The sequence below is a fragment of the Myripristis murdjan genome, chromosome 21 (assembly GCF_902150065.1).
Source record: "Myripristis murdjan chromosome 21, fMyrMur1.1, whole genome shotgun sequence".
NCBI classification, from domain to species: Eukaryota; Metazoa; Chordata; class Actinopteri; order Holocentriformes; family Holocentridae; genus Myripristis; species Myripristis murdjan.
Window position 1 is genome coordinate 25234021 of NC_044000.1, and position 10000 is coordinate 25244020.

Consider the following 10000-nt stretch of genomic DNA (forward strand, 5'->3'; position numbering starts at 1 on the left):
CAGAAACACGTCTCAACATGTGCACATCATGGGAACATCATGTGCACTTCATGGGAACATCATGTGCACATCATGTGAACATCATGGGAACATTTGAGCATCATGGGAACATCATGTGAACATCATGGGAACATCATGTGCACATCATGTGCACATCATGGGAACATCATGGGAACATCATGTGAAAATCATGGGAACATCATGTGCACATCATGGCAGCATGTGAGAATCATGTGCACATCATGTGAACATCATGGGAATATCATGGAAACATCATGTGCACATCACGGGAACATCATGTGCACATCATGGAAACATGTGCACATCATGGGAACATCATGTGTACATCATGGGGACATCATGGGAACATCATGTGCACATCATGTGCAGAGCATGGGAACATCATGTGTACATCATGGGGACATCATGGGAACATCATGTGCACATCATGTGCACATCATGGGAACATCATGTGTACATCATGGGGACATCATGGGAACATCATGTGCACATCATGTGCAGAGCATGGGAACATCATGGGAACATCATGTGAGCATCATGCAAATATCATGTAAACATCATGTGAAAATCATGTGAACTTGTGAGCAACATGTGAGCATCATGGGAACATGTGAGCATCATGTGAACATCATGCGAGCATCATGTATCATGTGAATATCATGTGAGCATCATGTGATTATCATGTAAACATCATGTGAACATCATGTCAGCATCATGTGAACATGTCAGCATCATGTGAACATCATGTGAGCATCATGTGATTAACATGTAAACATCATGTGAACATCATGTGAATATCATGTCAGCATCATGTGAACATGTGAGCATCATGTGAACATCATGTGAGCATCATGTGAACATGTGAGCATCATGTGTACAGCATCATGTGAACATTGGGAAGATGTGAGCATCATGTGAACATCATGTGAACATCATATGAACATGTGAACATCATGTGAACAACATGTTGGCATCATGTGAACATCATGTGCACGTGAGAATCATGTTAGCATCATGTTGGCATCATGTGAACATCATGTGAACATGTGAGCATCATGTGAACATGTGAACATCATGTGAGCATCATGTGAACATCATGTGAACATGTGAACATCATGTGAACATCATGTGAACATGTGAGCATCATGTGAACATGTGAGCATCATGTGAACATGTGAGCATCATGCGAACATCATGTGAACATGTGAGCATCATGCGAACATGTGAACATCATGTGAACATGTGAGCATCATGTGAACAGGGCTCAGGTCGCTCCATCAGAGGTGAAGTTAAGTCAAACTGACGTTTCAGAAGCAATAGTGAAAATGTGGCTGATGAGTTTTTGATGTGGACGGAGTGAAGAATAAAAACATGAAGAACAGAAACTTCCAGAAAGATCCTCAAACAGCTGCATCACATCACATGACCCCTGACCCCTGAGCAGATGGTTTTCCTGGGGCTCATGAGGTTCATGTGCCATGTCTTGGAGATTTTGCCAAAGTTTGGCTGAGTTCCTGTTCCACAGACAAATAGATGCTGTATTCAGGTCCCGTGGTTTTTCCCAGACACTCCATCCTCTGCGCTGGACGCTGCGTTCAGGTCCCGTGGTTTTTCCCAGACACTCCGTCCTCTGCGCTGGACGCTGCATTCAGGCTGATGGCACCTGCCGCTCTGCATGGAAATGATGAGCGTTAACGTAAAGTAATCCAGACGTAGCGCTGCTTCATCTTCCTGTAACCGAACAGCTGTGCCTGTCATGAAGTGTCTCGTGGTTTTGTTAAATTAAGCCTTTGAAACCTGAGCAGATTTGTTTGATTTCTTTTAAAAACATGAGAAAAATGCAATGAGCAACATTACAAAAAATAACCCAGAAATTACACACAAAAGAGAAAAGATTTTTTCCTGTAAACCCTAAAAAAATCTAATTATACTAATTGTAAGGACAATTTTCTGGACATTATTCCCTTGGTTTTTGTTTGTTTGTTTTGCTTGCCAGAGACAGCAGGTGAAAAGCCTTTTGGCTCATTCTGCTCTTAGAACTTTACATTTAATAAGAGAACAGTTGATGTGTGTGTTTCTGGAGTGTGTGTGTGTGTGTGTGTGTGACCACACCTCCAGCCTCACACACCTGGACACACATGATGCTCGGCTCCACTGCATACTTTTTACTGTGGGAAACTGGAATTTCCAACGTCCCTAAATGCAACAGTGATGCGGCACCTTCAGGACGTCGTAACTTCACTTTCAGTCCACGACTCAGATCCTCTGCTGACGAGATGGAGAGAAGTTAAAAGGAACATTTCACCCAAATGCATGATATCTGTATCCAGTCCTCACCGTGTGCAGAGTTTTACCCACAATCCTTCATGGTAAACTCCAGAACCAACAGCCATCAAACCATTGCAGCTGGATGAGGATTATTTTTAGCTTGATTTTTATTGTGCCAGGACTATTTTGTTAGCATGTATTGGTAATTCCATAGTTATGTTGTGTTTTGTTTGTTGCCTTTACTGTTTGAGAGCCAGAGACAGCAGGTGAAAAGCCTTTTGGCTCATTCTGGTGCAGTCACAGAAATGTTTATTGATGCACACTGTCTCTGTTGGATAAAACAAACAAACAAACAAACAAGTCTTTAATATCCATCCTGATCATGTGACTGGACGGCAGAGATTTGGATTCTCCAGCAGGACAAGTGGAGCTTTTATCTATTATCGGTGAAATGTCCCTTTAATTAAAGTGAGTGGGTGTTCCTGAGGTCTATTGGCTTACACTAAATGCTGGAGGGGATGCAAAGCAGCCAGCAGGGGGCACTGTGACAGCAGAGGCATCAGCAGCCAGCAGGGGGCGCTGTGACAGCAAAGGGCAGAGCACATTCTACAGCAAATTACATTCAACAGTAGAAACACAAACCAGGGCAGGAAAAAATGTTTTGTGTCTTCAACCAGCAGCCACACACACTCTTTGTGTTTCAGGATGCGACAGGACGTCCCGAGGCTGCCGGGTCACCTGCCGCAGGTGTCTGCCAGACACCCACACACCTCAGTGTTTTCATTAACTGTGGTGTGGACTCACAGCTCCCTCTCTAGAAACAAACACAGATTTCTAACCCTGGTTAGACGCTGAAGGCATTTTCCTCCCTGATTATTCTACCTCTGCAAACTACCTACGATTTTTTTTTCTTTTTTAAATTTTTGACTTGCTAAATAAAAAAGTCAAATGAGCAAAGTTCAAACGGTGCCTTTTTCATATTCAGGAATCCTTAAGTCTTGTTTGTTCTTGCAGGTCATTTTGGGGTCTTTTAAGGGAGACTTGGGGGGGGGGGAGGGGGGGGTTTGTGGTGGTGATACGTCCCCGTCTCCCTGGCCAAGTTTCACCTCATTACAGTTTGTTGAAAATCATGTAAACTCAGGACCGTCTGTCCAGTTCCACTTCATCCAGTTGAGTAAACCAGTAAACCAGTATGTAGGCCGATCAGCTGGGGTTCACAGTCGCCGGTCAATCCAGTTCAGCTCCCCTGGCTTCAGGTCATCAAGGCAAACATGAATTCCCCCTCCCCCTCCCCTGCCCTTTCTTAAAACCAGAAGGAAATTAAAATCTGAACAAAGCAACTTGGCTCACTGGCGTCTCCCAGTGGCAGCCAGAGGTAACATCAGTACCAAGAAATCAAACATCAAAGGAAGCCAAAGGGACAGTCCAACTTTCTGTTTCTGTGCTGTTTAGGGGGACATTTCCTGTGTGGACCGCTCACTTCCTGTATGGACCGCTCACTTCCTGTTCGAAGAAGATTTGGAAGCAGTGACAAACTGACAGCAGAATTTAATTTGGACAAACTGGGAGCAAGATGTGGACTGAACAAACCGTCTGCGTCACTGGTTTGATTCCCTGCCAAAGTGTCCTTGAGCAAGGCAGTGAACCTCTCAGTGTTCGTCTCTATGATAACAGCATCACTCAAACAACTGAAACTCTCTACCTACTCTGAACCCTACCAGTCCATGGGTTCAGGTTCTGGTTCTGGTTCTACCCCGACCCACCACACGTCCAGGACCCTGGCTGATAGGACTGAAACACCGGGACATAACACACTGGTAGGCCATCTGCCCCTTTATTCTTTGGGTTATTAAGGGGAACCTGATAGGCTTAAATATCCCTGAACAAACTGTTGCTGTCCGGCGGCCAGATGAAGGTTTGGGTAAACGGGCAGCAGGTTGGACGTCAATATCGATAAGACATCGACTCTCTACCTGCTCAGCCAAATGCTTCCTATGTAAAAATAAAATGTGGTCCTGAATGCCATGGCAGCGGACCGGAGCTCCGCCCCCTCACAGCGTGTTGCCCATGCTGCTGCTCACCAGCCCCTTGATGTTGGTGATGGGCCGGACGTCGTGCAGCTGTCTTCTTCGGTCGATAAATGTGGCCAAACGCGTCGTGTCCAAGGGCGTCTTGGAGTATTCCCCGCCGTGCGCACCCCCACGCCCCACCCACGGGTGCTGCAGACAGGAAGTAGCACTCGGCCTCTTCCTGGGGTCCTGCTGGAGCACGGAGGAGACGAAATCCCTCGCGGCCTGGCTCACGTCTTGGAAGTACTCGTCGGGGAAGCAGAAGTCCAGGCGGCAGATGTTGACGCAGGTTTCCTCTGGCGACTCATCCAGAAATGGGGAAACGCCGCTGAGCATGACATACGCCAGCACGCCCATGCTCCACACGTCTGTCGCTACGGAAACCGGCGTGCCGCGGATCAGCTCGGGTGCGGCGAACTCAGGGTTGCCTAGCAACAGGTGGACGTAGCGGCGGTGGGCGGAAAGCTGGACGGCGTCACCGAAGTCGATGAGCTTGACGCACGGGGTGGCGGAGCGGAGGTCGACCATGATGTTCTCAGGCTGCAGGAGACACAGACACAGGTCAGGACTCAGAGGGCGGAGCCAATGACAGACAGACTCGTCACACATCAAAACACATCAGACACACACCTTCAGGTCCAGGTGAGCCACCCTGCAGGTGTGCAGGTGCTGCAGAGCCTCCAGCGTTTCTCTGATGAAGAACGCCACCTTCTCCTCCATCAGCTCATCATGAGCCACGAGGAAGTCCAGCAGGCGGCCGTTGTCCAGCCTGGAAACACACACACACACACACACACACACACACACACACGCACACGGCATCACTATTCTGTCGGCACAGCTGATTAGCTGATGAACACAGCGCCTCGCTCTCCTGCCCGCCGGCCGCATGCCAACACTCTTGATGCTCTTGTGTCATGTGCAAAAAGGTGGGCAGACTTCTATGATTTGTTCAAACAAATTCCTTCCAAAAAATTAAAAAACAAACAAACAAACAAAAATATCTGTGTTTCCCCCCAGAATGTCACTTTCCAATAACAGCTTTAATCTGCACTGTGATTTGGGTGGAAAAAAAAGAGATATAGGTTTATATAAACCTTTATTAAAAATATAGGGTTTTTTTTGGGGGGGGGGGGGGGGGGGGGGGGGGGGGGGTCGTTTTTTGGTTAATTTTTTACTAATGTTACGCTGGATCACTCATCGTCATATTTTGATAATTATAAATATAGTTGTATAGTTTTCGCAATTTTCCTGTAATTTCTTTTTGCCTTTTTATTCATTTATTTTTTTTATACTAATCTTACAGTAATGTTTTTGCTAATTTGCAAAAACATTACTCATATTTAAAAAAAAAAATCATCTCATCTCATATTTAAAAAAAAATCATCTCATATTTAAAAAAAAAAAAATGGTTTTTTTGAATTTGCTCAGGTTTCATTGTTTAATTTTACTGGTAATTAAGTCACTAAATAGTCCTGGTCCAAAAAAGTCACGATGTTCTGATCTGAATGTTCACAACTGGCACCAAAACAGTTTTAAATTTTCTACTCAGAGTCATGGAGGAACCTGGATCCTGAACATGAAGAAGAATCTCTGCGCCCACGCCACCAGAGGACCAATCACAGACGAGCTGCAGTGTGTGTGTGTGGGTGGGTGTGTTGTTCCCTGTGGTACTCACAGCTCCAGAACCAGCATCAGACAGGTGGGAGATTCATAAGTGTCCAACAGCGCCACCAGCTGGTGGTTCTGTACGTGGCCAAGGATGTCGGCCTCGTGAGCGACCTGCTCCTTCTTCTGCATCTTCTTACTCACGAACTTCACCGCCACCTGCAGGCCAGGACGGGAAATCAAACGCTTTACAGTCACTGCAGTTTGAATTACAAAAACCAAAACAAAGGGTGATGAATGAATGAATAATTCACTGTAAGCTAAAATAAATCAACAATTCACTGCAGCCTGAGCTTTAACGCACAACATGTGGAGGATCAATCACGTCAGATCGATCAGTAGTGGATCAATAACTCACCTCTTTCTTGGTGTTCTTGTTGAGACACTTCCTGACCACAGAAAACCTTCCTCTGCAGAGAGAGAGAGTGGAGGTCAACACACAGCCAGTCACCACACACACACACACACACACACACACACACACACAGACACACACACACACACACACACACACACACAGACACTTACCTCCCGATCTCACAAATCTCAGAGAAGTTCAACTCGAAGTTTTCTTTCCACTGGACCCCTGTCCCGTCAAAGGCAGAGCCTGCGCACACACACACACACACACACACACACACACACACAAGAGGAGTACAAATGAGTATAATAAACTTTATATATACAGTTTTTCTTAAAATGTTACAAGGTTCTTTAAAGGAAGAAAAACAAGAGGAAGCAAAGAACATGCACAGCTGGATTTCTGACATTTTGGATTTGGCACTACCTGATCTGTATGTGCTGCGACTGAAGCAAGATGTCTCACTATGTGTGTGTGTGTGTGTGTGTGTGTGTGTGTGTGTGTGTGTGCGCGTACTGCTGGGCAGGGTGACCATGTTGGAGGGCTGGGAGGGCGGGCCGACCCCCCAGCGGTTGGAGGCTCGGACTCTGAACTGGTAGTGGCCGCCAGGGATCAGACAGTCGATCTGAACACACTCCTCCTTGCTGCTGGACGCCTGCTGCCATAGCAACGAGTCTGAGGGGGCGGGGCCAGGGGGCAGGGAGTGAGAGAACGAGAGAGAGGTTTAGTGTGTGTGTGTGTGTGTGTGTGTGTGTGTGTGTGTGCGTGTGTGCGCGTGTTATCCATCATACTGAATGACGACTTTATCAGTTTAATTGATTAAATGTATCAAATTTCAGGATTCTCGCTCACCATGATGTCACCAGGACATCACCCTGATGTCCCTGATGCACCCTGAAGTTTCCCTGATGAGATACCCTGCTTACAGGACCAATGGAGTCCCGTAATTTGTTAATAAATGTAATACAAGATCAAATTCAATAAAATCATGTATATATAATTACAAAAAAATTGTAAAACATTGGATTTTTGGTTAACAATGATCCTTGTGGTCAAGAATTAATACATTTTTTTTTTTAAATAAAACAGCTGATTGGTTCCACCACTGTGTATACATTTATCTAATACAGAATATAAGTAAACAAATTTTATTTTTAATATATACATATCTGGGTAATAAGATTTTAGCTTGAAAGATTTGATTGTTAATATAATTAAGAATCAAGTATATTTTACTCTTACCTGGGTAAAAAAACTAGCCTATTTTGTAAAGATTTTTAGATTTTTTTATTTAATCAAAGATTCTGTATTATAACAACATGTCATGAGGTTGGTAACAAAAAAAAAAACGCGTGAAAAATGGTTGAGAAATAAATGAGTTAGGATTTATTTTAATTGTACAGGCATTGTCCACAAAGGGAGGGATGCCCCCTTTGCAATGGCCGCCGCGTAAGCACGTCGCTCAGCGTGCTACAACAGAGCAGTGACGTATCGAGCTTTCTGTCTATATCTGTGGGTGAATGGGCTAAAGAGATGAATGAGCCAGACGGGAAGTGGGACCCTCACCTTCCTGTCGCAGCTCCACCGTGTAGCTGCTCACAGCGCAGTGGGCGCTGGCAGCCGGCGGCGGCCAATGAAGAACCACTGCTGTGCTGCTGGCCTCTTGAGCCACCGGCCTCCCAGGGGCTGCTGGGATACCTGAGGGGGTGGAGACACAAAGAGGCTTTCTACTGAATCCCTCAGGAGCAAACTAGTTTTCCCTCTGCTGAGCCCGAGCTGCCTCTCAGGGAGCTGCAGATCCGTCACACTGAGCGGCTTTACACAGAATCAGCGAGAACTGCCCAGTGCCCTGTGATGTTGATGTTCCCTTTAATGAGTTACCTTGAACTTTAATGGAGGCGGAGGAGGAGGCGGAGCCATGGTCATTAACTGCAACACAGGTGTAGATGCCCGTATCCTGAGGCATCAGGTTACAGATCTTCACCAGGACGTCCCCCGTGTCCCTGACAGGAGACCAGTATCATGTTATTCACTGATGATGTCATTTCCTCAACCTGCCTCGTCTACTCCAATGTAATCTGTATTTCCCAGAATGCCTTGTGTGGTAACTAACTGATCATGTAAACATGTAAAAGAACCCATTTTCATTCAGATATCTGGGGGTCAGATGTCAAGGGTCCCCTCGCATGACATACACTACATGGACAAGAGTATTGGGCCTTACCTGTTAACCAGTGAGTTCAGGTGTTTCATTCAGTCCTGTTGCCACAGGTGTATAACCTCCAGCAGCTAGCCCTGCAGTCTGCCTTTACAGACATCAGTGAGAGAACGTCTGGTTCTAAAGAGCTCACTGAGTTCCAGGTGCTGCTGGAATAGTGATGGAACAGGAAGCCACCGCTGCAACAAGTCAGCTGCTCAAGTTTCTTCCCTCCTAGATATTCCACCATCAGCTGGAAGTGGGATTATTGCAAAGTGGAAGCGTTTAGGAGCCACAGCGACTCGGCCACCAGGGGGCGGCACCACGTAAAGTGACAGAGCGGGGTCGCCGAGCGCCGAGGCTCATAGTGCGTAAAAGTGTCCAACGCTCTGCTGCCTCAGTACCTGCAGAGCTCCAAACCTCCTCTGGCATCGACATCAGCACAGAAACTGAGCGCCAGGAGCTTCATGGCCGAGCGGCCGCACGCCAGCCTCACATCACCGAGCACGACGGCGAGCGGCGGACGGTGTGCCTTAAACCTCGCCGTCGCCGGACTCTGGAGCGGCAGAAACGTGTTCTGTGGAACGACCAATCAGGCTCCTCTATGTGGCGGTCTGATGGACGAGTCTGGGTTTGGGGAACGCCAGGAGAACGTTCCCTGCCTGAGCGCATTGTGCCGACTGTGCAGTTTGCTGGAGGAGGGGTCACGCTGTGGGCTGGTGTTTCTGGGCTCGGCCTCGGCCCCTCAGCTCCACTGAAGGGAAATCTGAACGCTTCAGCTCACCGACACATTTTGGACAATTCTCTGCTTCCAGCTCTGTGGGACCAGTTTGGGGAAGGAAGGCCCTTTCCTGTCCCAGCATGACTGAGCCCCAGAGCACAAAGCAGCTCCATAAAGGCGTGAAGGGGTTAAACAGAGCTAAAGTTCATCTCTCTCTCTCTCTCTCTCTCACACACACACACACACACACAGACAGGTACCTGATGGTGATGGTGAGGCGGCTGCTGCTGACCAGTGCGCTCTGGTCGGGGCCCTTCAGGGTGACCGAGGGTCGGGGCCGGCCACACACTTTACAGCAGAGAACCACCGTCTCTCCGAACGCACACACCACGTCGGCCAGGGGCACCAGGAACTCTGGAGCCACTGCACACACACACACACACACACACACACACACGTGTGCGACACATGTCTTGTGTTTAACAGTGAAACAGGTCCAGGATTTAAAGGCTTAATGTTTATAAAACTGCTCTCACCTTCCTGGATGAAGTTTGGGTTGAGGAGCTGAAAGGAGACGAGGTCAAAGGTCACAACAGGCCGTTTATAATAACATGTTTGATAGCACAACGGGAAGTGACATCATGAAGTGAAATCAGCTCTACACAATAAAAAAATCTGTTTATTTTATTTATAGG

The 10000-nt window shown here is 47.0% G+C and overlaps 1 protein-coding gene across 1 annotated transcript in view; it reads right to left on the reverse strand.

The window, feature by feature from the left end:
• Positions 1-4277: 4277 nt before the first annotated feature.
• kalrna (kalirin RhoGEF kinase a) overlaps positions 4278-10000 on the reverse strand; it is a 107052-nt gene continuing 101329 nt past the window's right edge. Inside the window, 10 exon segments of the mRNA XM_030080534.1 lie at positions 4278-4898; positions 4989-5127; positions 6037-6185; positions 6385-6436; positions 6555-6633; positions 6904-7062; positions 7954-8085; positions 8269-8390; positions 9566-9728; positions 9842-9869. Of these exon segments, the coding sequence (XP_029936394.1) occupies positions 4341-4898; positions 4989-5127; positions 6037-6185; positions 6385-6436; positions 6555-6633; positions 6904-7062; positions 7954-8085; positions 8269-8390; positions 9566-9728; positions 9842-9869 (1581 nt within the window). The 3' untranslated portion in view covers positions 4278-4340.